Here is a 27689-nt window from a genome sequence, read left to right on the forward strand (position 1 = left end):
AATGGGTTCACATGATAAAGAATTATCCCTGTAAAACCAACGTACATACATGTCGCGCAAATTAGTTAGCCAATTTGCCAATAGATGGTATTTCATGAATGTAGTTAGGTTCATGAAAATATTGAAAATTTTGTACGGAACGGTGCGCGAGTTAAACGAACTCGCACTTGTCCCGTTTTTTTTTACTATTGTATCTGAAGCTACATAAACTAATTACAGACATAGATATACCTTATCCTATTGTAATGTACAAAGTTTCAGAGCAAACTAGCTACTCGTTTTAAAATGAGAGCGTAACTACGTTTGTATGGAGAACCGAGCTTGCCGGGGACCCTTAAGCTTGCATGAATCATAATGTCGCATGCATCTAAACAATGCTCTAGGAATGGCAGGACTCAGGAAATCAGCTCGTTTGCAGCAGCACGAGGGGCTCGCGAGTGCCGGCTCGTTAGTGCGAGAGCTCAAATTACGCCGCCGCCCGTGGGTGCACTTACGTGCGTAAGTTACTTAAAACAAACCACGTACTAAAAATATTTCACTTAAGTATGAGTGAACTTAGTGTTTACTCAACTCTAAAATTAATCCCGAGGGAAATTATGTTTTCCCTTGACGATTTATGTAGGTATAGTCACGTAGTTCAATGTTTGTTATCAACAACAGGAAAAAGGAAAGTCTTGCGGAAACTGTTTGTTATTTTTATCCGGGCACAGCTAAACATTATCTTTGGCTCGTCAACTGTCGGCAAAAGTTTAGGTGGCCGCATCAATACTATGGCGATATCAGCAATGTCACTATTTTATAATACTTTGAAATAGTTTTATTATTTGGTACTATCTTTATCTGGTACTATGATATACAGTAGGGTCAATATTTGCAAAGAATGTATTACAGTATTTTACATATATGTATTTCAAGCGAAAAATTGCAATTATTTTCCGAACGCGATTTATTTTCCTTTGAAATTACAGCAAGATGATTAAATACACGCTTCACGCTGACACGGAGAATACCACGAGTCAGCCGCAAAAGTGCACGGCGACTTTATCAATGAATTCATTCATAATTTCTCCATGCAATTTCGCAGCTCACTGTACAATATTAACCGAACATTTTCGTTAGCAAAACACCCGCCGAAAAAACCTCCCTGTTACCAAAGGGGATATAATGGGATAGAGCGGTACTGTCATAGTAAATTTTGTAATCACAGTAAATTCACTGCCATCCATCGACACACTTTAAAACTAAAAATTAAGATTAATAAAAATACGATAAAATGTATTTAAATATGGATAAATGATTTTTTTTATTTGCATTAATTATTTTTATGATTTTGACCCATGTTCTTTCACTGATATGCGTTAAAATTGTTAAATAACAAACGAAACAGTCAACGCCCTCTATACGAGAGTAGGCCAAAGGTAGTGGCGCCATCTGATCGAGAATCAAATTTTCGTGATTTTCGAGGCACGTTTTTTCCTTAGACTGTATCCATCTATTACGGAGTTATATCTATCTTTGCTGTACACATCAAACGTAATAATATCAATATCGCGGTAGGAGTACTTTCCCTGCCGTCTGCGGTCGCGGGGAGGTGTGGGTGCCTGGGTGGCTGGCACCTTCACTTTCGAGCGAGCACCCTCACTGTATGTACGCCGCCTCGAAGCTCTACTGATCAGTCTGATTAGTTAGACACTCATACTTGATCTTGATCATTGAACACTTACTTTCATTATATTACATACATGTCAAGGATTATCATATAATCCTCGAACTTCATTTATGGAGATAGGTACCAACATATTTTAATTAAAAAAAAATCTGAAAATAAAATTAACAGCTATGTAAATAGTAGGAAGCGCGAAAGTAACATACAAAGATTACCTTACCCGAGAGAATCCTTTTCAAAATATGACACCGTAATTAAATAGTCAAACAGATCCTCTGATTTTCCAATGTCAATCTAAACCAATAATCACATTAATTATGCCTACTCGATTATCAAATTAATGAAATATTCGGCTACCGACTGAATTAATTTATTTGTCATACGAGTTATGGCGAATCGATCATGTAATTTAGATTCAAACGTAACGTTTTAAATCTCATTTGCAATATGGAGATATCCTTTCAATTTATCACAATAGCAGTTTGGCTGCGTTTACCAAATCATTTTATTCCGCGGCGGCTCACAATGGGTTTAGCAGGTAGAGTGAGGTAGACATGGTAATAATAACAGCTGGTCAGCGAAAAGCCGTCGGCGCTCCATTATGGAAATTGGCAGGCCGGGGGAAGGGGCGCCTACACCAGACTACAGTTGGAGGGCCTGCCTACGTACGCGTGATTTGTATCGACAGCGATAAACGCTTCACTGCAATAACTAGGCTGCGGATCTTTTTTTATGACAGCTCTTGACATAAATAAGTAACAATGCCGCCATAGGAACATTTTGGACATAATTTCTCACCACATATCAATAATGCTTGGATCGTTTTTGGTACGCTGCTTTGCTATTTATTCTGCGTTGATATAACTTATATGTATATACTTAAACGACAGATTTGGGAAATTCGTAAGCGTTTTACTAGGTCTGTGGGGAAACTCGACAGTTCGTCGATGATATCACTTTTTTTAAAAGAGGCCACACTATCGCCACAAAACGAAAAAAAGGAAACTCAAACCATCAGTCTTCCTTTGTTTAAAAATAATGACTATAGTTCCATGGAAAAAATGAAGAATAAGTACCTAGTTTTTCTGGATCCGCAGACGGAATAAAATAGCTTGTAACAACAAAGCATACTTGCCATGGGCCTCTTATTTAGATCATAAAATGGGATAATCGGTAAAGCGCCATTCGCTACCTCGGCGCAGGTCGTTCACTAAAACTAATTTAAACGAGTAAAAGGTTTTACGACTGATTGGGAGTACCGGTAATGAAAAACGTGCACGTTCTATTTCACTCGGAAAAGAAATTTACCTATGCACTATTAGGCCTGCTAATTTTATTATTTATTTAAGCGGTTATAATTTTGGATTTAAGATTATTTTCTCAATAATTATTTTCTAAAAACATATTAAATTACTTTCTTATAAAAATATTTTAATTTGGAGGCCTTGGTCATTTTTTCCTTTGTATATGATATTTATTTCGTTTATATAATAATTATTTTCATTAAATTTAGCCGTAAATTTTCTTATTAGTTATTTTTGTGATGAGTCAGATCTGTCATGCAGATTACGCAGATTTAATACACCATAATAGGTATACCACTATTATAACGACCCGCGCGATTACGTAACTTAGCGAACCTTCCGACATTTGAAGTTGAAAAAACAAACAATGTATACGGGCAAAGAGTGTGGAAGTACATCTTACCGAGTACCTTGAATAGATTCACAGAATAACTAATAGTACTACATAGATTTTCAGAGGAATTATTAACACTTATAGAAGGACGAACGAGTAAACAAGCAAGAAATATTATTAAAAAATACTTAATTAAAATAAGAGGCCAGTCTACCGAAATCGCTTAATTTATAATATGACCTATGTACCTAGAAAAAATTATAAGTATAAATATTGAATATAAGATAAGACTCCTTAACTTAAAAAATCTTTTTAATTTAAGATTAGTAGTTAAGTTTAATTTTATATGTGCTTTTTTTATAGAAATAAACACTTTAAATTTTAATTTTTTTTTTTATAAAATAATGTGACGTAGTGGTACATTTCTGTAGATTCATAAGTGCCAAACGGTTAATCTAAATCTGGTTTCGTTTTTTTTAAATTAAATTGTTGTTGTTTTTAGGGTTCCGTACCCAAAGAGTAAAAACAGGACCCTATTACTAAGACTCCGCAGTCTGACTGTCCGTCTGTCTGTCTGTCACCAGGTTGTATCTCATGATCCGTGATAGCTAGACAGTTGAAATTTCCACAGATGATATATTTCTGTTGCCGCTATAACAACAAATACATAAAAGTACGGAACCCTCGGTGCGCGAGTCCGACTCGCACATGGCCGGTTTTTTTATTGTCGTGGAGAGGACTCTCAGTAATTTGTAACTACATTATAAACGAATAAAATATCGTACCGTATATTAAACTCGTTTCCTACGTTCACTGTAGCCACTATAGGTATATCCCAGAGTTAACCGTGGAAAGCTTTTAGGTCGGGATTCTCCTTATCTATATGCATTACAACATTTTTTGTGATTAAGGAAGTGGCCGCAAATCAAAGCACGCCCTAAAATATGCCGGGCGTGGTCTCAAGTTATTACGCGGATTAGCCGAACACTTTAGGGTAAAGTTTTATTGAGACATGGTGGACATACGGCTGTTTTATAGTTTTATGGCTGTAATGTAATCTTTTAACACAATAATTACATTTTTTTATCGAACTAATTTTTAGGTACCTACTAGTAACATTTGCTTCTCTTCTCTTCGATATCTGCAGTTTTACATGACTATTGAGAAGAGCACCATGAACGTTTTTAAATTGGGCACTGAGGGCAGCTACCAGATTCCTTGCTGCTACGCCAGAATGGTCAAAAGATTTTCTTTTAACTTTTTATTTCTATTAATCGTTATTAAAAAAGGTAGGTATGATCTCATTGGTCTCCTAAGCAGGGCTCGGAACCGGTATTTTTTAAAAACCCCGAAATAGCCCAATATTTTGAATTTTTTTATGCTCATTACGTAGGACTGAATCATGTATTTAGGAAACAATTTTGCATTATTAAAACGTCCCATTAACAATGTAATTATAAACAAAAGAACGAAAAAGAACGTGATAATACCGGTATTTTTGTATGGAGCAAATACCGGTTTCCGCCCCTGCTCCTAAGACCATTTCGGCGTAGCAGCATGGGATCTGGTAGTTGACTTCAGTGCGCCACAGTTAAAAAAATCTACCCTGAACAGTTTTCAGAAATGCGGGCTTTAATTCATATAATGAACAAGTTTGGGAACAAATCAAATTATTTTATTAAATATTTTGATTTGTGTTTTTTAAGTAGTCACACTACTGTATATAAATTAAAAACTGTAATAGATGTCATATATTAAAGAAAAAGTGACGAAGCCCTCCAGTGGTGAAGGCCGGATACGAACCGGCGTCTTTAGCTATCGCGGCTAACGCCATGAACCCCTAGGCCACCCCGCCACGGCGGTGCCCGTCCGAATTTCTCAACTATATGCCATCTTAGTAAGACTAGGCGTCTTTGACCAGCTCTAAGGGCAAGCAGTGCGCGCTTGCACCTCCTAAACGAACTCCTTACGGATTTACGTTGTAGCGAGAGAGACTGGTGCTGCCATCTATGAACAAGTTTGGGAACAAATCAAATTATTTTATTAAATATTTTGATTTGTGTTTTTTAAGTAGTCACACTACTATATATAAATTAAAAACTGTAATAGATAGCATATATTAAAGAAAAAGTGACAAAGCCCTCCAGTGGTGAAGGCCGGATTTTTTCTTCATATCATGAAGTTATTTGTTTGTTAGTTGTAAACTAAAGCACCGCTTTTGTTACATAAAGTAAGTACCAATTTATTTTCCTTTTCTGTTTGCTTGTTGTAATACAAATATTGAACCTATTGAAAAGTCTTTAAAGAACAGGAACAGCTGGTTGAAGAGAGGCGCCCATTTTAGATCCTAAGCAAATCGACGGAACCCATCAGGATGAGAATACTCACGTTTTTATTGCCCTTTTCCGTGACATGCAAATAAAATTGTCGTTCGCGATCCCATCGTGTTGAACGTCATTCTCTTCAGATATAATTTATATCTATTAATGTATTCGAAACCAATTTACACGCTTAACTTCACCGAATTTCAAGCGATTTTGAGATTTTATTTGTGAAAGTTGTTTAATTAGTTGTGTTTTGTTTTGAAATTCGTAAATTTACCTTATTAATAGGTATTTCTTCAGAAAAATAGCTATTATAGTTAGTGATTTGGCATTTGATTGCGCCATGTCTGTTACCTCAATAGTGTGGCGGTCAAAACGCAATATTGAATCCTAAGCAAATTGTTGGAGCGGGCCCGAGGCACACATTATTTTCTTTTATTGCAGAATTGCTCTGGTACATTTTGTTGGGGTGCTTTTATTTCTCGGGAAGCGACAATTTGTGATGTCCTCCTTTCCCAAGGGACTAAAAATGTTTGATTTTTGCACAAAAACTTATAAAGAAAATACTACATATTCATAAGAATTATTGGAGTTTCTGTAACTGCTTTTTTGCTTAAGTTTAAAGGCAACAAAATAATAGAACCATCCCTATAATATTGTATACATGTTTAAATTGATAACATATTTTAGTTAAATGGATAAAGTATGATCAAGAAAAGATGTCAAAAGAAAACATGTTAATTCACTAAATAATTGCCATACTGTGTTGTTTTGTTTTTAACAGGCCAATAGACTGATACTATTATAAATATACTATTATGATTGTGTATTATAAATAGCATCGGCATTAATCAATTATTAATATCAAAATTAAACCGCAACCCTGGTCACAATCAATCTACTCTCCATCCAGTATTAGCCCCGGGTATCGATAACGAATCCAATACAGTGTTAGTGTTTGCATTATGAATACTGTATTCTATTGTTGTCAGGCCATTCCGAGTACGGTTGCAAAACGGTGCATGGCCCAATTTCCTTGTTTGACTAGCTCAATCCATATATGCCCGTGGATACACATTGGCACGACCAGAAACGACAATTGGTTTCTGTTCAATCGCAATGTTTTATTTTTTGTTTCCAGTTCAATAAATGCCAATCAGTGCGGTATGGTTCTCGGTGTTTCCTCGACGAGCCCCGCTACTACATGGGCAGAAGAAATGGAAATATGCACACATTGCCTCGTGTATAAAGAAAAGCGATGGCGCTTTTACATCGATCTCGAGTGCTGCAATGGCGAATGGCGTGAAAGCTGCGCGATGCTTACAGACTCAAGTGGGCACGGTACCGACGATGAGAAAAGTACAATCGCTGTAAGATAATAAGCTTCATTCACAGGATATCCTATTACGATGAAACTTTACGAAACGAAGGTTAATTTATATTAAATACATGAATGAACAAGGCATTAAAATGTTAATACATTATCAAATATTGAAATATAAGCTGGCTGTAGGTATTAATTATAGCTACATATATTATAAGGAATTTAGAAACTTCGCAACTAAAGTAGAATTTATGCAAGGCAGTGGACTGGACACGATTAAGGAAACATTTCCGGAAATTATGCCTGATGGAATTAACAGATTCACACGACTGAGATTTCATATGTGTAGGATCTGGAAATTGCTTCGCATCTGTACATGCAAATGTCATCATCTATGTAGCAAACCTGTACAGAGTTAAACTTGGACGTCCAAGGTGACAAGTAAAAATTCAACAACTCGTAAAAGTTTGAACATAATTCGTCCACATTTTTTCTTAAATACGAACAAATTCACTAAGTGCGCGCAGTCTATTAAGTTCTAGGTACTGAAACCACCTGGTGCATAGGTACGACAAAATATTTATACGCATTATCTACTATAAATTTGACCTCGATCCTCGATATCTATGTATTTAGTGCTCGTTTATCACATTTAAATACTGGTTTGCATGAGTTGCTGCGTTTGATCAAAATGGTGAAAAACTGACTGAAACTGGATACGCTGATGTTAATAGGGAGCAAACACTGCAATAATTATGCAGAGGCGCGGCTTGGAGCTCTCCACGCTCGCACAGCGTATTAGTATGTACATCATCGTAATAAGAGCTGATAGTGCAGATACATATGTACCTACACCTACTCTCTTAAATTTGCTTATGTTAACCATAAATTCCCACGGCAAGCTCTAAGAGTTCTGGTAAGGTAAAAAAAACTAACGATATATATATATAAGCAAATATCTCCGTGGGGAACGCTGGTACCTCGGGAACAAACAGGTATTCGTTGCTCATTACTAATTTCAATATCATCATCATCGCTGGCCTTTTCTGGACACAATGCAAGGGCTTTGTGCTTCTCAGCACGTTCACTACTGTACTGTTTAGTTAGTCGTTAAAATTAAACACGAAAATGCCGAAATAACAGCTACATTAAAATTAGCGTTCCACGTGTAAAATTTTACTAAGTTAGACATGTGCCAGACTGCAAGGCTAATTTTAGACCTAGGCATGGCCCGACCCACTCTCAGCCCTCCAGTCGATCAGCGGTGTCATTTCATTCATGGGAGTGCGCCCACTTGAAACCTGCCACCCACCAGCGTACACTTTTAAAGGCGTTGGAGGGTGGTGTTCCTATGGACGCCTGCCTACATCAACTTAGTGCGTCGAAACATTATTACTATGTAGTCTAGCAGAAACGTAAATATAAAGAACATTTTCGTCACAGACTAGACCGATAAAGTAAAAATAAACTAATAAAACTCGTATTTATGTAATACAAAGTTGAACGCGTTGAAATTATGTAGAGGAACACTAAGTAAAAGTACTACTACACAATATTTACTGAATGTCCATTAAATATTACCTAATTTAAACCTAATAAAGATATTCATTGGTATTCGTTTAGATATGGATTTGATTTCAGTTCAATTATAACAAACAAACACATCCTCCCTTACGACATCAGATCATAAACTGCAATAGGTAAATTGAAAAGAGCACGATCACTGGATTTTAAATTACAAAACATTCGCAAAATCTATTAGTCACAAAACTATTATTGACTTGGCTGACATTCACATTATACATACGTGCATATACTCGTAGAAATTCGCGATTTTCGTTTATTTATAGTTAGAGCAAGTAAGCAAAGCGTACAAAACCCCTCCCAAAATGCAAGCGCCTATAAGAGCGTTTTCAGATTGTCCGATCCGATATCGGATGTAGCATCCTACATCCCCGTAGTCAGGCGCCGTCTTTAGCGGTCACGCACACTACACCAAGCATTATGCCTATACATACGCACAAAAAGAAATATTATCGGTCCGACAGCTGACGGGGGGCTCCGACATGGCTGAATTTATATCGGATGTCGGAAGGCGCCATGACAATAAGCTGCGGGAGAGTGCCATTGGCATTAAGTCCAACTTTTTTGCGTTATGTATCGTTTTTAGGGTTCCGTACCCAAAGGGTAAAAACGGGACCCTATTACTAAGACTCCGCTGTCCGTCTGTCCGTCCGTCTGTCCCACGTCTGTCCGTCTGTCTGTCTGTCTGTCACCAGGCTCTATCTCATGAACCGTGATAGCTAAACAGTTGAAATTTTCACAGATGATGTATTTCTGTTGCCGCTATAACAACAAATACTAAAAACAGTATAATATAAATTTTTAAATGGGGCTCCCATACAACAAACGTGATTTTTTTGCTTTTTTTTTTTTCGTAATGGTACGGAACCCTTCGTGCGCGAGTCCGACTCGCACTTGGCCGGTTTTTTAAGTAATAATGATTTGTTAAATGCGAAGCGCTGGCGACCTAGCGGTAAGAGCGTGCGACTTGCAATCCGGAGGTCGCGGGTTCAAACCCCGGCTCATACCAATGAGTTTTTCGGAACTTATATACGAAATATCATTTGATATTTACTACCAGTCGCTTTTCGGTAAAGGATAACATCGTGAAGAAACCGGAGTAATCCCAATAAGGCCTAGTTTACCCTTTGGGTTGGAAGGTCAGATGGCAGTCGCTTTCGTAAAAATTAGTGCCTATGCCACTTCTTGGGATTAATTGCCAAGCGGACCCCAGGCTCCCATGAGCCGTGGCAAAATGCCGGGACAACGCGAGAAAAAAAAAATATTTGTTAAATGCATATATAAATAAATACAGGGAAATACATATATCTTACATTTCACTTCCTTCCGACATCCGATATCGGATCGGACAATGTGAAAACGCTCTCATGCTCGATTGTGGCGGCCCATAGTAAACAGTATATGGAGTAGTAAACATACCGCAAAACACATTTAAGTATTGCATAAAATATTAGTGAATTAAAACAAACGCATGATTTTCAGAGAGCCATAAGCCATCTCATGTAGGGTCCTCTGGTGAAGAGCGGCGCTTTGATCGCCCGCGGTAATGGGACTGGCGGACCACACTCGCGGAAACTTTTACGGGACACTGACCCACTTCTAAACAATTGATAAAACTTGCCTCAGCTGGGTTTTCTTTAAGATAAATATGACAGACCACTTTTAATTCTACCTAAGCTGCGCATGGTGACGCAGCGCATCGCTTTAGTAAATAGTGTAGTTAATTACTAATTAGGTTCGGCAGTGGTATTCTTTTTGGATTTCTTTCTAATTTATTTTAAGAACATTGAGCCTTTAATAGACAAACATTAATTGAAGGCAACCGTTAAATGATTACCTAGTAAGTACTTTAACTGCTGAATTTTACTTCCCTGCTAATAATAATTTTTAATTCTTATACGTATGTACATAGTCCCTACTAACTTATAATGACCTTAGGTGAGCGGCCTAAATGGAGCTAAATTATTCTTTCCTAGAATAATGGTTAGCAATTCATTAGCGAATTAGCATAAAGGATGTTTTGTTTTAACATAAAAGATCCTTTTATCGATATACTTTATTGTGTTTGCAGTGCTTTCAAATGTTCTTTGTTAGGATTGTATGCATAATACTCGGCGACGTGTGGTGGCAAAGGTGATCCTATACGAAGAGGCCAATCAAAGTTATGAGCTATTTCCTTACCGCGTAAAAGCAAGATACAGATTTATGACGGCCGCGGCCGCTCGTAAATAATGGCCTTACAATGCCCGCCGCTCGATTGGTACTTGAAGCTCTTTGTATATAATACATGGCCGCGGTGCTAACATAAAACACCTTTACTCATTGTATTGTATGTATCGACCTTTCTCCGATGTATCCTGCGACGGTTGCATGTTTTAAAGCCGCATAGTGAGTTGTCCCATACACTATTTTAAACGTTGCAAATGTTTGATGAGGTTCGGTTCAGGTTTGGTATAGAATGCCCAGGCCAATGCCAGGAGAACAATGACCACTTCAAACATGGACACTGATCAAAAGCGATAAAATGTATCAAGAACAATACAGCGAGGAAAAATTTAAGGCTAGTACTTACATGGACGATAACGTCGATAACTAGGTATCAAAACTATTTAAAATTAAATATATTAATAACAGGTCACTTACGTATTTTAAGTCGAAAACGCTCCGACATGTTTCACTCCGTACCGAGGTGTATCATCGTTATTAAATATATTTAATATGTCTGTGTTTCACAAGTTTTGTTACTGTCTTCTTCCGTTTTTAGGGTTCCGTACCCAAAGGGTAAAAACCCTATTACTAAGACTCCGCTGTCTGTCAGTCAGTCCGTCTGTCACCAGGCTGTATCTCATGAACCGTGATAGCTACAGTTGAAATTTTCACAGATGATGTATTTCTGTTGCCGCTATAACAACAAATACTAAAAACAGAATTAAATTGATATTTAAGTGGGGCTCCCATACAACAAACGTGATTTTTTGCCGTTTTTTGCGTAATGGTACGGAACCCTTCGTGCACGAGTCCGACTCGCACTTGGCCGGTTTTTTTATATAGGTAGTTTAATCATATTGTGTCTTTATTTTTTGTCTACTTTGTCTTGAATAGCAGGTTTATTATGAGGAGCAAGTATTTGCTTATCCGAATATATGAAATTCCAAACTCATTTCTGTGCCATACTGACTGATCAATATTTCATTTATAAGTATAAACTAAATAGGTGAAATTTAATTTAAAAAATTCGCTCGTATATCATGTTGCATAAACAAGGAATTAAGTAAGTTATGTTCCAAAATTAGATCACTGGAAGGAGTGGAAGGCCTTGTGACTGACCGCGCTCCCCGAGGAACACTACACGCCCCCCACTCTTGTCTATTGCAAGACGTCACAACAATAGCGCAGGGCACAGCGGTGGCAGTATGGTTCCATTTTTATTGCCTGTCACTATGCCTGTCACTTTCGCACTTACATAATTGTTAGAACATGACAGGCATGGTGACAGATGATAAAAATACGACCGTGCTACGGCGGCAGATTATTTCATAGTAAGTGTATTTTGTCTAGAAGTCTTCTAGTGATCGATTTTTGCTCATGTCATCTCGGATATGGGTATATGTGCTATCAATGTATTCAAAGATGTCCTGAACACAAATATATGAGTGACAAGCGCGAAAATGGTGGGGGTTGTTTCTGTGATGTCATAAAGTCGGCGGTACAAAAAAAAGATACTATTACTACTACTTAAAGATACTATGTGAGGTGTCAAATGAAAGGGCTTTGTGAGTAGATTACAAATATATAACATAATAAACATTTTCACTACTTGGTCTAACAAATTAGAAAAAAAGGTCCAAAAATTTCACAATGCAGTTGAATTTGAACTGTTCTAGATTGAAATCATTTGGTATAAAATTTGGAATAATCCATTTAGCCATTTTCAATTTAGAGCAGTTCAAAGTCAACTCTGGAATGGGAAATTTTTGAACGTTTTCTAATGATTGGTTAGACCAAGAAATGAAAATGATAATAGATATAGACCGTGATTACCTTTTGTATTGTTTATGAGCTCACAAAATTCAAAACTCTTAAAAATGTGACAGTTACGTAGGAAGTGGCGCCCTCAATAATTTTCTACAATCTCTTGTCGGACTATACGCCAAATGGTGCGTCCTGTTTTTGTTTACTTGCCGTTATATGATGAAATTTTTATTAGATTGAGATTTTAATGAGATTCATATTATATAAACATACAGCTAACAGTGTACAGTCAATAAGTCTCTAAAAATTTAATTTATTATAAATAAATATGTTCGACCCTGCCACGGCGGCACACACTACGAACGCTTCATGCAGTTTGTATTGGCCTGGATGTCTCATTGAGTGAGTTGAATTAAACTTATGCTACGCACGAGCGTGTATGCGTACTTTTTAGCATAAATCTCTTTACAGTACATATGGTCCTACTTTACCGCACTAGTGCGATAATAAGCACATTACGTGACTATGTAGAAAATTTAAAGGGCCATATGTACTGTAAAACGTTGTACGATACAAGTGCGAATGGGTAATTCACATTCACAACTTTAGTCCCTTCCCCCTCCCGCGTCCCTCCCTTCTCCCCTCCCCCCTCCCTTCCTCACACCCTTCGGTCGTGTTTTAATTCATCGCTAATCGTTGCGAATTTCCTATTTTACGCACTTGTATCGTAATGTATTATTAAGCTTACCTACTGAATAGAATAGAATAGAATAGAATAGAATATTTTTTATTCGTAAACACACAGACAACTGCTGCTACTGCTTAGTCCATTTGTGTAATGTGGGACGGCCTCGAAGCGTGGGTCTTTCATTCCGTATTAAAATATTTCTCTATCATTCCCCAGACGTTTGACACTATCATTCTCGGCGTATATCCTTTATTTAGCCTTTCATGAGTCTTTTACTTATAAGTGAGCGCTCTCAGCAGAAATACTCCGTCATTACGAGGAACAGTAGTGGATTTTTCTCACAAAAAAAAAATAGGTGTGTTCAGGAACGTATATTCTAGGTACACGAATTTGAGATTGGCAGACCATCCCGTTAAAAATATGCCTTCTGTCAGGCTTATTTAATTAAGAGTGGTGATATCAAATGCTGAAATAAACTAAGAATTTACAAAAGTAAGCTTTTTAAAGATATGCCCGCTCACGGTGCCAGCTCGCCCAACAAAACTGTGCAAGACAAAGCAAACTGGCCTTAGGTTGGTGCCAAGAATAATAAAGGAGCTCTTAAGTGGGTTTTCCAGAAAACTGTCATCAGAAGTTGGAAATAGTAAGTAAGAAACAAATAAAGTTTAGTGGAGTGGGAAGCAAAGCTACGACTTACAATTTAAAGTTGGTCCAGCGCAGGTGAGAGCTGGGCGGGCGGGGGTTAGGCCAGTGACAGGAGATAACGGGCGATCAGAGATTACCTCTCATTAGATACCTCATTATTGAACGATTCGTATTTACCACTCATCTGCTCTCGTACAGTCAGCATCAATAGTCGCGGATAAAACAATGCTCCGAAGTATCTGCGGCATATTGCTACAGTTTGCGTTCTAAAGTATCTGTTTCGGCCTAGGTACTTGTTCTCAATACTCAATATCTTTATTGCTAATAAGGAAGAATCCATGCATGGGTACTACATGTATATGAACCTATATCTTTTTGCTGAGTCATCATAAGAAAATGGGAGATACTTCTGACGCGTAATCTGATTTGTTTTTTTTGATACTGACTGTAGTACTATAATGTACGAAATAGGTTTGTAATAATAGGTATGTATGTAAAGTCTAAGTTAAGGGACGGCCTTGAGCCCCTTTTCGGATTTGTAAGGCAAGATACTAATATCAAATCATAAAATAAAGAATTAGAGTTAATTAACTATGTATGTTTTTAATTTCAACGCGATCCGCTGCATTCCGTCATTTAAGCAAGAGTAACGTTCTGACGTTAAAATAAGATTGAAATTTTAATTTGTATAACTGCATAAAATGCATGCGACTGTAAAAAAATAACAATAACCTTAAAGTCTGAATTGAGGTCCATGGATAAACACGGGCTAGTAGCAGTATACAGGGTTACTTTTTAGTCAGTTAACAAAAAAAAACCCTGAATTCAGTATCGTTAATAGAACCCATTTCAATAAAAAAACATGTACTTTTTATTTTTACGATTTATTATTTTTATTCCTAATTTTTTTACAAATTATGCACACCCTACACACAGCTGGTTTTGGGGTCAATTTGAGTTCATGCGCGGCGCATGAGTGAGGGTGTGCGACGGGGGTGCGCGCGGCGGGGGAGGCGGGGAGCGCGCGCGCCGCCTTACCGCCGCCGCTCAGGCGCTCAGTCTCGCGCCGCGCTGTGTGCCGGACGGACCGTCGGTTCATTTTCTCCTCGCTCGCCCAGTCGCCGCTGAGCCGCGAGCCGCGAAACGATGTACTCAAACCGCGAGTTTTATGAAATGGTGAGTGTACGCCAGGGCCGATAACAATCTGAGAGCGGCTCCTAGGTTGTACGAGGCAGAGATTCTGCCCGTGTTAAGAAATACCGGTTTGCCTAATGCGCGTCTCCCAAGTCTGCGTACAATTTTGTCGGCGAGTCAGAGCCTACTGGATTTTGGACAGTTTGCAGTGCTTGCGCATGCTTAAGGTCGTGGAGCACTACGTTTAGCTGTGGAAATTGAAAAGGTGTTAAGTAGGCTAATTTCGCTAACAACCCGAGGGCCAGCACAAATGACGCAGCACGGCGTTTCGATGTGAGCCAGTAATTTGGAATTAATTTAAAACCGCCGGGACCAAATTTAACCCATCAAGGAGTGGGGGGGGGACGCTCCGCCTGCGCGGCGAAGAACAAAAGCGGCCATCTTTGAACTCTGCTTACACCGCACAGCTCCCCGCCCGCCCGCCACTCTACCCCATGTGCAAGCGCTGCCGCTGGCCGCGAGCGGGTGCCCCGCTCACTCCTCGCCTCCGCCACTGCCGTCAGTAAGTAGGGTGACCAAGTTTTCTACTGTTTCTGTGGAATCATTTGGGTGCACTTTTCTTTTTTTTTATTTGAGAAGGGATAAAAATAAAACAAAACGTATATTTCATTTACTTTAGCGATCATTTATACGAAGTTTGTTAACTGACTAAAAAGTAACCCTGTATGATCAACTGATTACCGAATAGTGGTTATCGCTAATCGTCTTACATGCTCTATCTATGAGTGTAGTAGTCTGTGAGCTGTGAGTGATGCTGAGAGGTGAACTTGCAGCAAGGCCAATTCGAACAATGAGATACGACATCTACTAGTTCTACAAACGAAATGGATTAGATATGTCAGTGTCAAAAATGACGTTTTTGTTTGAAGGAACGTCATTTTTGACACTGACATATCTAATCCATATCGTTTGTAGAACTAGTAGATGTCGTATTTTATTGTTCGAATTGGCCTGTGTAAGTTAATTTAAGCGTAACTTAGCAGACCGTGGGTCTAACGGAGAGGTTTTCATAATGTATTTCATGCAGCCTAATGCTTGTTTCATTTAATATTGCGTAGTAAATCGACTACAATTTATTGCTTTTAGCAATTTCTCTAAATTTTCTAAATTGTATATTTTAATGTCTAATAATGTTCCGCAAGTAGTTGTTTGGGTTGTTTTCCTTAATAAATCCTTATTTATAAAACATAAAAACTATAACTTAAAAGTAAGTTTATGATCATACGAGTCAGTTCATTAATAATAACGTATATTAGCTTTATATACGTTTAATAAGCCTTTAGTTTAGTAAATAAAAGGTTCCATTGTCCCAACAAAATTAGTTACATAGTTTAGTCTTGGCTATTATTAGAACAATCGGAATAGGACAAACCTCGAAATCTCTGGAACAGTCCTGAAATTTAAACTAATAATAATTTTATCGCAATAGTTTTAATTTATGTAAATTAAAGGCCCCGTTTTCATGTCCACACCATTTGACATCGCAGTCATATTGAAAAATGGAAATTCGCGTTTTACTTTAAATCTACTTTCTCTGTGAAAATATATGCGAATTTCTCCACACATTTACCAAGATGGCTGCGTTTCCTCGAGGTCCCCAAATGTCAAATGGTGTGGACATGAAAACGGGACCTATAATTAGCATATATACCAAATCTCATGACTGTCCAAGAGATTTCGAGGTTAGTCCTGTTCCGATTGTGCTAACTATATGTCCTAAATCCCTATTGAGCAGTAATCGATGGGCAACTACGATATCCCAAGAGTTACCGCGAAGTTTTTACATGATTTGAATCAAATAATTAGGAAGACTGGCTAATAAGCAAAAATTTGGCCAATTTTTATACAGAACATTGAAGAAAGATTGAAGAATTTTTTATACTGTACTAAACAAACAATATTGACTTACAGATTGAATCATTAAAACCACGATTTAAGTGCAAAGAAAAATTGAAATGCGTTCACTAGCGGACGAGACCGGAAATCGAACCCGCCACTTCTACGAAACGTTTCCTTATACCGCTTTCAGAGACAATTGTATTTGTTTATTTATATAACAGGCTTTGTGCCTTTAGTAAACTAATCTCGGCATTTCGGCTTTTCTGCTACAAACTGCAGAAAAAATAAATCTAATTATGGATGAAGCAAGTTAATTTGTAGATAACATTTTATTTAATAGAAGCCCCAAATCATTTAGAGAAAAATCACAATCAATTTGAATTATATAATGCCGCAATAAGATATTCTAGATACGAATCCTCGTCGGTTCATTACGGCTTCAAAATGATCCTGAAATAAATCGTGGAAGGAATCTCAAATACAGCGATGGAGATTGGAGAAGACAGTGTTACGCAGTTAAGATCTTGATTTGTTTTTGCTGAATAGGGTACCCACTTGCTGGAATATAGTTGCATCAACGGACACGTGAATAAGAATAAGAAATATGCTTGTAATGAGTTGTCTTTTTTTTTTCATAAACCCGATAATAATTATTTAGATCAGTACGGTTTTTACTCACTATTATTTTTAGTCGTTTTTGAAATATGTCTCACGATAGTTTAAGTCCGATAATAATTATAAATACAACTGCAACAGATGTAATTATTTTCTTGTTTGGGCGAGAATTAACGAAATGAATCGAGTAAGAGAAAGTCTCTGGTAATATTTGAGATCTTTCTGTTTGATAGGTTATCGTATGTTCTGGTATTTTATAGTAAAATTATAATGACATTGCCTTGACATTAATAATAAATGTCAAAGTACTTATGTAAATGTAATGTGAATAGCCTTTATTATTGAAGTTTGCAGTTACATAGAAAATATTAATTTGATTTCACAGCTTTAACTTTAACTCGTCCTTTGACGTAGGCCTCCTCCATAGCTTTCCATTTATTTCTTTCATTTATGTTCTGTATTAAAGATTCTTCTGTTTTCAGTGTTCTCACATTAAAAGTTGCAATATAAATATTGTTACTTTTTTGTTTCTTGGATTGATTTCTTATTGTTTTCGGTTTACTACTACTACAATGCAACTGGTTTACAACTTACTGGATTGGTTTTATACTTTACTTTTTGGAGGGTTTTGGTCATTTTCCCCCACGGGGACCAGGGCTTGGGTCACTTGGGTGCCTATCAGATATCAAAGTACTTAACTGGAGATTAAACGTATTATTACAACTGCAGGTAGATCTGTACAGTCACGCTCCGTGATTGTTGAGCCATTTAGGGTTCTAGCTAAATTGAACATTACATAACGCAAGTATTGATCAACCAATTTAGCTAGGACATGGCATAACAATCGCAGAGCGTGATGGTACATAGTCAGTTCCGTGAAGTTTTAAGTTTTAGATAGGTAAAGTTTGCAGACGTAATAAAAGATCATGAATATATCGCCAGGTTTAACACTTTTAGCACCAACTTAGACTTGGGACATTCAAGCAACTGTTCTTTACTTGGACTGTTTAACCATTTTGTCATGTTACTGTCCACTTGAAACTTTCTCTAGGATGTTTAAATTTCCCGAGGAGGTATTATTCCCAAAAGTTGCACATACCTATTAGTGAGGTTTAAAAGCTTGTACGCGTTTATATATTTGGGACTGGGAGTAATAATGGAATTTGTATCACGGGGCGAGAAGATTCCGTGGAGACCGGTATTAAAAATATTAAAATAAGTAATTGCTCCATCAGGCCTGCACCTGAGACCCGGGCGGGCGGTGCGAGCCCTTTGGGCGCCGCACTTTGTGATAATGGCAATTGTGTGATCGCTCCGAGAATTTTTATTATTTTCTTAGGTTTATGATCTCCTATAGGCGTTGATGAGGTTGTTGGAGCTGCATACTTGATTGCACAGGTGTTTTAACATTCTTTGAAGGCAAAAAATAGCAGTAATCTTTTCTGTCTATTGAACTAGATAGCTCACTAATTTATAACGGATATTATGTATTGTTTTTAGGATACTGGCTTTAATGCACACTTTAATTGTAACTCTTCATGCATAGATATGAAAGATGATAGGATTTTACAAAAAATCCCGTACGAGCATAGTTAACCCAATTCCAGAGTGTCTTTTTTCCCCTCTGCCTTAGTAATGTTACATCCCGCAGGAATCCACAAAAATGTACTCATAAAAGGCGTTAACCAAGAGTTGTATTTGTGCGGCAATTACGTTGAGTGCTAACTCATGTAGGCTGTGGCTCGTCTGCGCTAACCATTTGTGAAACACTTTTTGTATGTCACCTCGTCCTCGACGTTTGAATCTGTGCCTGCTTGAGGAGAAGTAATTGAAAAGAAGTGAAACCCATATTGACAAAGTCTATAAAAATTACTACTTTCGACCTCTTATTATATTGCCTAATACACAGTCAGCTAAGTTCTTAAATTTGTACCTATGCGGAGCGCGCAGTGATTTTTTGGTAACTGTACAAATGTCACGTTACTTTTTCCAAAACTTAATAATTTTATTTGGAATAAACTAGATCCAAACACTTTGTAAAGAGCTTTGCTGAGTGCCTAAGGCTGGGGCAGCCGTAAATAGCAAAAGCGGAGGCTTACTAATGTTTCAGAGGTGTCGAAATAACAAAAATAATCGTTTTCAGCAGAACATTCTGTGGCACGTACAATTTCCGTTTACCTAAATGTGCAATTAAATGTTATATTTTGTCAAAATCTGTAATTAGGAATATATGTATTAATATATGTTACGAATTCGCAGCTAGGGAATAGGACCAGCCAAAATTGAATGAAAACCAGTGAGGCCACAAGTGGTAGGTCGTGACTTGCCGCGCCGCATTGCTGCTGGGTGCATTTCCAGAAATGGAAAAGTAATTTATCAAGAACATTGAGTTTGACATTTCCTAAAGGAAATACAGCCTTAGTTTCAATTTAACCTTAAATTTGCCAGCAGCATAGATCACGATACGTAGCAGTTGCGAAATGTAACAACCGAAGAGAACGGCAAGTCGCGTTCACGTTTATATATAAAATGCAAGGCACATCGATTCCCTGGCTGCGTCAGTTTGGATTCGTAGGTACTCACTCTGCTCCATTTTTTCCTCCCCTGTGCAGCATGCCCGCGCGTGCCATCTCACGCCCGCGCCCTGTGCAAAAACGACCATTACCTAGAGGCTTAACAATAAAATAAATGGATACAGAGGATGCGATACATACAACATCATTTTTATATCTATATACATACATACATACATACATACATACATATAATCACGCCTATTTCCCGGAGGGGTAGGCAGAGACAACGGATTTCCACTATATCTATTATTATATCTATATGATTAGGCCAATTCGGCATTTTGATATCGGAATGTAAGTTCGCATTGGCCTCATAGTGTTAAGATGCTGAAAACCAATCATATGGTAATTAAATGCCCTATGCAACGCTACATGGCACGAGTTGTTCTTGTTCTACAACTTCTATCAACATAACACTAATTACAATACAAAACAGAATTTTTATACAGGGTGACCTTAGCCATTGGACAAACCCTGAAATCCCACGTAGGATTACTTCTCAGGAATGCTCTAACGTTAATATTTTTTTAATTAGAACAAAAGATAAAAAAAAATTTTTTCAAACTAAAATTCATTCCAATGATCGACAACAAAAAGAAACATACTGTATTAATCATTGGCAGTGTTTTTTACAATTTGTTCGAAAATGTGCGACAATGATGACATTTGTCAAAAGTCAGAATCTTATTAATGGCATAAATAAAAAAGATAATCAATAAGGTCGAAGAAGGTTTCATACTATATTAGCTATTAACACATACAGGCTGTTCCAAGGTAAAAAATCGTAACCGTTACACCGGTTGTTATGATACTTTGTATACTGATTCTAAATACCCTAATGCATATGTACATTTCGGCTTTGTCCAATGGTTAAGGACACCCTGTATACAGCATGAGTATGCTACACACTAATACGGCGTAGCAGGTGAGGTGGTAAAAGTTTGAAACAAAAATTGTAGAGTCGCTCATAGAGCCCTCTGTTTCATTGTGCGCTGTGTCCATCAGCAAGCAGACTCATCCTTGGGCCTTTCCAAGTCTTTACCCGCTAAACACAAGGCTTTCTGGGCCACGGCTTGGGGCGTCCCTTGAGTAGAGGAAAAAGTTCATTTAATTACTTACGCAATTAATGGTGTATTTTGTTATTGCTCGGTTAGATACAGTTCAGAGTATTAGCCAGAGGAGAATTAGAAACGGTAATCATTTGCCAGTACCTAATTATACTATCAAAATAATACAACAGAGAGAAATAACAATACTTTGGTCTCTACGCCAAGTTTTCATGTCATGCCAAGTGCTATGTCAAGTGTAGTTAACTTTTCGTATTATTTATTTAAGCTTTATTGCACAATACATGAAGGTACAAAAGGCGGACTTAATGCCTTAAGGCATTCTCTACCAGTCAACCAATGGGTTAAACCAGAAAGATTAAGTAGGTGCAGTGACTTTTAAAGTAAATTAATTTGTAACCAAGACTAAATTAATATAAACTATATTGATAAACTTACACATATACTTAATACAAATAAACATACATACATAGATACTATACATATTTATATACCTAGTGTGAATCACTAAGTTGACGAAGAAGAAAGTTTGTCAAGGAAATACTTGCGCAACATGCGCTTGAATGAAAGTTAGCGTGGTCAGAGTCTACTTTACATAATATTTATATGTGTCTCGAGAGCCCTTATACTCTCAATGATGTATTGTAAATACATTGGAGACTATTCCTGAATTCGGAACAATAACGTAGGTCCGTCGCCATGTATTTTTTTCTCTACTCCTAATTGGGACTAACAAACCCAAATTCAACGAGGTTGCTGGTTTTATGACCTCTTCGTTCCTATGGCAAAAAGCTACAGAACGCGATTCTTGTTATTTGGTATGTATTGCAATGACAATAGGTTGTTTCTACTTTTCGGTCGTTTTACTTTAAATACTAACAAATTTAATTTGGTACTAGATTTATATTGACTAATCGAATCGTGCAAATCAATCTTTGTTTGTTACAAAATAATGATGGCAAATGAAGACAAAGCCCAATTATATAGCTGAATGGTGCAGTTATTTTAATTTATCACATAATTTAAATGCGCTAATGCAATGGCGCTTTTGTCAAATATGCAAAGCTTGCCTTTGAAGCTAGCATAAAACGCAAGTCGTTTCAGCTACATGGAATACTGTCGTCACAAAACTAATGAGTTCAAGCAGTCACCCAGTCTTCTGCGAAGCGCACTTCCTCAAGAAACTGCATATTGCGTACATTGGTAGGCTGCTAATTAACGCAGCTCTTTCTTAAGCGTCACATGCATTCAAAGTTGAAACTGATGTTTACTTTGAAATCTTGAGAACGTACTTTAGGTGTAGGTCTGCTAACATGGATTCAATTTTTGATAACATTTAAAAAAGCAGTTTTCCTTTTGAATTGGAAGAATCCGAAGAATGTTTTACTTGATACCGATTTCCAACATAATTTTGTCGTTAAAATGGGTTTAGGTTTTATAGGGCTACCCATTAAATAATTTAGAGTATTTAGATCAAATTGGGTCTCCAAAAAACGGATATCATGCATCTTACTTAATTTAAATTTTTTCATCGTAGTTATGTCGTAGTCAAAATTACATACTCTATTCCTCTATACTCTTACAATATTAATATTAATTGTTGCAGCATGATACTAGCGAATTGCAAGATGAACGTCATAATAAACCTAAACATTTTCTACATCAAAATACAAATGGCATGGCAGAACCAAACTTAGTTCAACAAACACAATATGTTCATTAATTACATCCTTTATCACATTTACGTTCTCATCTCAAAACGTTACTGATGAAGTATTTCATAAGAAAGTCCACCGTATGTTAGTGAGGTCAAAGTTCACAATTCAAAATAATGAATAAAGGAGTTAAGAGATGTGGTAAGTAAATATAATACCGCAAACTAGACACGAGCTCGCCCGGGCTCGCCTAACGAGAACGAAATAATGAATTACAGGATCGCTGCCATCAGATAGTACGAACAGCTGAGCTGGATAACAATCCCATTATTAGGCTAGGTAGGGTTTTGTTTCAACTTAAGTAGCATGAATGACATTCATCATCATCATATCAGCCTTTTATCGCCCACTGCTGAACATAGGCCTCTCTTCGAGTACGCCACTTATCCCGGTCCTGAGCCAATCTCATCCAGAAGTGACCCGCAATCTTCCGAATGTCGTCCACACAACGAGCCAACGGACGCCAGGCACTCCTTTCGTCTGAAAGCGGTCACCATGACATGACATTACAATAAATTTTCCACTTTGGTATAAAGTAATTTAACTTTCGAACCCCTGGGTTACCTTTTAAAACGCTGGTTTTATGGTATTTATAATAATCAGACATACATTTTTATGGCAGCTAAGCCCTTTCTATATTTGGTCATCTACATAAATAGCATATGCTAAGTAGAAGATCTAACAAACTATGCTACTATTGAAGCCCCGCTGACGGGACATAATAACAACAAAGTTGATCCAAAAAAACATGAACATACTTTAACACATTTTTTTACATACTTTATTTTGCTCGGGGCAAGAGAAACCGTATGAGGAAATATTTAAACGGACGTATTTATTTAAATTGATTTTATTTATGCATTATGTTTAAGTATCTAACTGTTATTTTTCCATGTTATCCAGGGTCCAAATTATCTGTGTAGCAAGATTAAGGCAACCGCCGAGATTTGTTGCCTTCTGGCTCAGGGAACCCCCTGGCAAGGCAAAAAATCTCCTAATATGATCATATTTTTCTAAGAGACGTTGATATTCGTAGACGTGGAAAAAATATATGTAAGTAGTTCTTGATCATATTATCTTTAATTTATGAGCTTCCGATACACGAATTATGACACTTCCCTAGATACAATTAATTCCCAAAGTAACCTCTAACTAGGACTTTTAATCCAACTTTACTCGGTTATTTATTATGTGACACTATAAACAAAAAAAAGAAGAAAAACAATCTTAACTTAAATAGTAAATTTATCGCTTTCGAATTTCGATATTGTAAGGAAACGTTTTTAAAATAAATAAAAATCGACAAAATTCGATCAAAATTGACACTTGGCGCGCATGGTCTTTTCCGTTCTTTGTTGCGAAATGTGACAGTGACAGCAGCGGCAAACCGATGGAACGGCCTTAAAATTTTTGTCTAATATACAACATAAGTAGTTATAGGATTTGTCCTCTAAGAACAAATTAAATAACTTTCTATAAAAATATTTTACTTTGTTTTAATTTGTGTTAATTTCGACCCATGCCACCGTGCCCGGATAGCCGAGTGGTTTAGGCACCTGTCCAGTAAACTGGGGACGCTGGTTCGATTCCAGGTCTGGACACTGGAGACTGATAATTTTTTCCTTCGTATATGACATTCATTTCGGTTTAGGATTTGTCCTAAATGTTTTGAGTAAGAAAAAATTGCAATCAAAGCGTTGATTCTTATAGTTCCTAAACATAATAGCATCGATCAGATCTCAAACACGTGATCGGAGGTCATGGACTCTTGAAATTAAATTAATTGCAATGCAAGAAGATGGGAAGGCGACAGTTGGACATCACTGGAGCAGGGTTGCACGTGACAGGTCCCAATGGAAAATGTTATAGGAGGCCTATGCCAAGAGGCAAACTGAGCTTCGGGACATATTATAACAAACCAGAATATGTCTAATACTCATACAAAGCAGAGAAGTTCATAATAAAAGGTTTATTATTTATTATTTTATATATTTATTAAAGATGAAGTATAGACCAATAAGACCTTGACCATAATAATAATGAAAGAAATTTACCTAATGTCCTCGCTAGACTTAGATAGCCAAAACAAATTATCGATATTAAGTATTCACCCTATTTTTGAATATCCCCAAACATAGAAAACTTCGATCCCTAGTTATCGCTATTTCAACAGTTTCAATACCTTCAATGCGTTCAAATAACGTTTTCGGATTTTCTTAAGAGGGAAGACTTGCAGCCGCTAATGCAAACACATCAATATAACCGACTTACAGGTTGGCTTACAGACTTTAGGGTAAGCCTTGTTTGAAGGGACATAATGCTTATTGGCTCTTCTGAATATAGGTAGAAACAGATATTTAGCAGTGGTTTCTTAGAGGCGAGCACTTTTTAACTTAATGGATAGTATGAATGTATGAGAAAAATTGCAATTTTTTTTGGAGTTTTAAAGCTGGTGGTATCGATACAATTACAAGTAAGTACTTACCGCAGTAATAAATATAACCCTAAATAAATGAAATAGGACTAGTGGTATGCATTATATGGGTTATTAGAAGCGTTAGAAGCTCGTTTGCCATCATAAATACTAGTAGATTTTTGATATAAGAAGTTATGTAGGTAATCAATTTTTTTCAATGACAAAATTATGTAATATTTATGAACGGCATGTGACATGGAGACTCCATGATATTTTGTATATTTTTATACTTTGCAAACAAACCCACTCACAACGTATGACTCGTCTGTAAAATCTAACGTAGCTGTTATTCCGAAACGTGCCGCACTAAGTACCACTTAGGCATATATTAGTCATGGAGTGAGTAATTGCTTCATAATAGAGCAATCCCTCTTGGTGGTACCGGCGTAAAGGGGCGGTAAGAAGCCAAATGGGCTTGCAATCGACAGCAATAATTTGTTTCCAGTGCTTAAATACGTCAATTGTTATTAATTCGATATATGCTGCTTCTAACGATAGGATATATAAGCATTTTCAAAGAAAGAGTAAGAACAATCACAATAACCGTTGTTAGAGTTGATAAAAACATTGTTCCTACTACAAGTTTTACTACAAAGCGCTACTAACTGACTAAGATCCACGCCCACGAGCGTCAGATTGCTTTACCTAACTTTAAATACGATTAAATGATAAATTTTGCAAAGAATAAAAGTTAGTTACCTACTTAGCTGTTTATATACTAACAGATATGGAAAAAACTGTTAAAAACCAATTATGAGAGTATACAAATAGATACATTTATTTTTACAGCGGTATTTATTTTGACAGTATAGAACATTTTTATGTTAGGAATAATTGCGGATTTGCGGCATGTAAACTGTATAAAGTGAATGAAAAATAATATTTTATTAACCATAACGTTTTTAGGGTTCCGTACCCAAAGGGTAAAAACGGGACCCTATTACTAAGACTCCGCTGTCCGTCTGTCGGTCTGACCGTCTGTCCGTCTGTCTGTCACCACCACCAGGCTGTATCAGTTGAAGTTTTCACAGATGATGTATTTCTGTTGCCGCTATAACAACAAATACTAAAAAGTACGGAACCCTCGGTGCGCGAGTCCGACTCGCACTTGGCCGGTTTTTCTTGTTACACGCTTTATTACTTATTGTTTGTGTATTAAATACTCGTAGTTAGATGTGTCGTCATTCAAGCTTGATATAAGTAGCCGCTTTCATCGCTCATTTAATAGAATGTAGTTGCAGAGCAAGTAGAAAAGTGTTAATTCGTTCGGACACGCCATCCTAACATTACCCCGCGCGCCCCCCCCCGCGCCACTTGTAGCGTTCCGGGTGTCACATGATGACTAATGGACCTTTTGATTTGAATATTTGCTAATTGTCTGACGTCGTTAATGTCCCTGATTAACTTTGGCTTTGCTAACGCTGCCGTACGCGTAGTCTATGTATCGTAGCAAAACGTATGTCAAGAAAAATTACTCTACACGGGGTGTCGACATATGAAATCAGGAGCAATGAAGTTCAAAAAAAATTACATTTCCATACAAAGGGCCTGGTTTGTATTGCTCTTAAATATAATTTTGTAGTACTTAAATAGTCTTTAATATAATGTAGTAGTAGGTTTAACTAACATGCTTAAGGGAATGTACACTAACACTAAATCTGAAATAAAATATATTGTATTGTATTAAATACTTCTAGAAGTTGTTAATATTGCCAGACCTATTTCCATACCGTCTACTCGAGGGGGTCTTCAAGAGCCATTATAATTACGTGTACCTATAGAATATCCTGATGTTTTTATTTGAGTTTTTGGTAAGAGCTTCCCCTAAGGGCATTTTCCGGTATCCAAGCAACACTCGCGCCCCTCCAGGAAAAGGGTCTCACAACTTTGAATTTCTTTATTCGTATTAAAACCTAATTGGGTTTTTATTACGCGTTTGAAAAGCATGCCCCTATGCAGGTACTTATTCTATAAGGAAATAAACGATATAATTACCTGGACATTCGATCGGGTGGACGGTAATGCAGTTTCCTGTTTTGGACCATTCCAGATACCTGAAACAATAAAATGGATTGTAAGACCAAAGTATTTTTTATAGCTTACAGTTTAACGCAAGGATACAATATATTCGTAACTGAGTTTCTTTATTCCACATTCCACATATTGGCTCCTATTGCAAATACTCTATTCAATTACTTACGAATGTAGGTCACACTTAGCGAATTTCATGTTTTGTGAATGTCATGATCTGTGTGGCTACCACCACCATCTGTGTAGACACCAGTTTGGCAGTGACATAAACACTGCCAAGAACCTAATTTACTTTCTATGCATCTCGCTCGTACTCGCATATGGGTGCGAGATAG

General features: G+C 37.1%; 1 protein-coding gene across 2 annotated transcripts in view; it reads right to left on the reverse strand.

The window, feature by feature from the left end:
- The window catches only part of LOC134741043 (uncharacterized), a 198108-nt gene that overhangs the window by 68041 nt on the left and 102378 nt on the right, over window positions 1–27689 (reverse strand). The window contains exons 4-5 of one of the 2 annotated variants that reach the window (XM_063673787.1): window positions 27319–27377; window positions 20073–20133 (exon numbers count right to left, since the gene is read on the reverse strand). In XM_063673787.1, the coding sequence (XP_063529857.1) occupies window positions 20073–20119 (47 nt within the window). In that variant the 5' untranslated portion in view covers window positions 20120–20133; window positions 27319–27377. Of the gene's footprint in view, window positions 1–20072; window positions 20134–27318; window positions 27387–27689 lie in introns of those variants that run through there. The other variant, XM_063673788.1, reaches the window with a different exon arrangement.

Source organism: Cydia strobilella, chromosome 4, assembly GCF_947568885.1.
Source record: "Cydia strobilella chromosome 4, ilCydStro3.1, whole genome shotgun sequence".
NCBI lineage: Eukaryota > Metazoa > Arthropoda > Insecta > Lepidoptera > Tortricidae > Cydia > Cydia strobilella.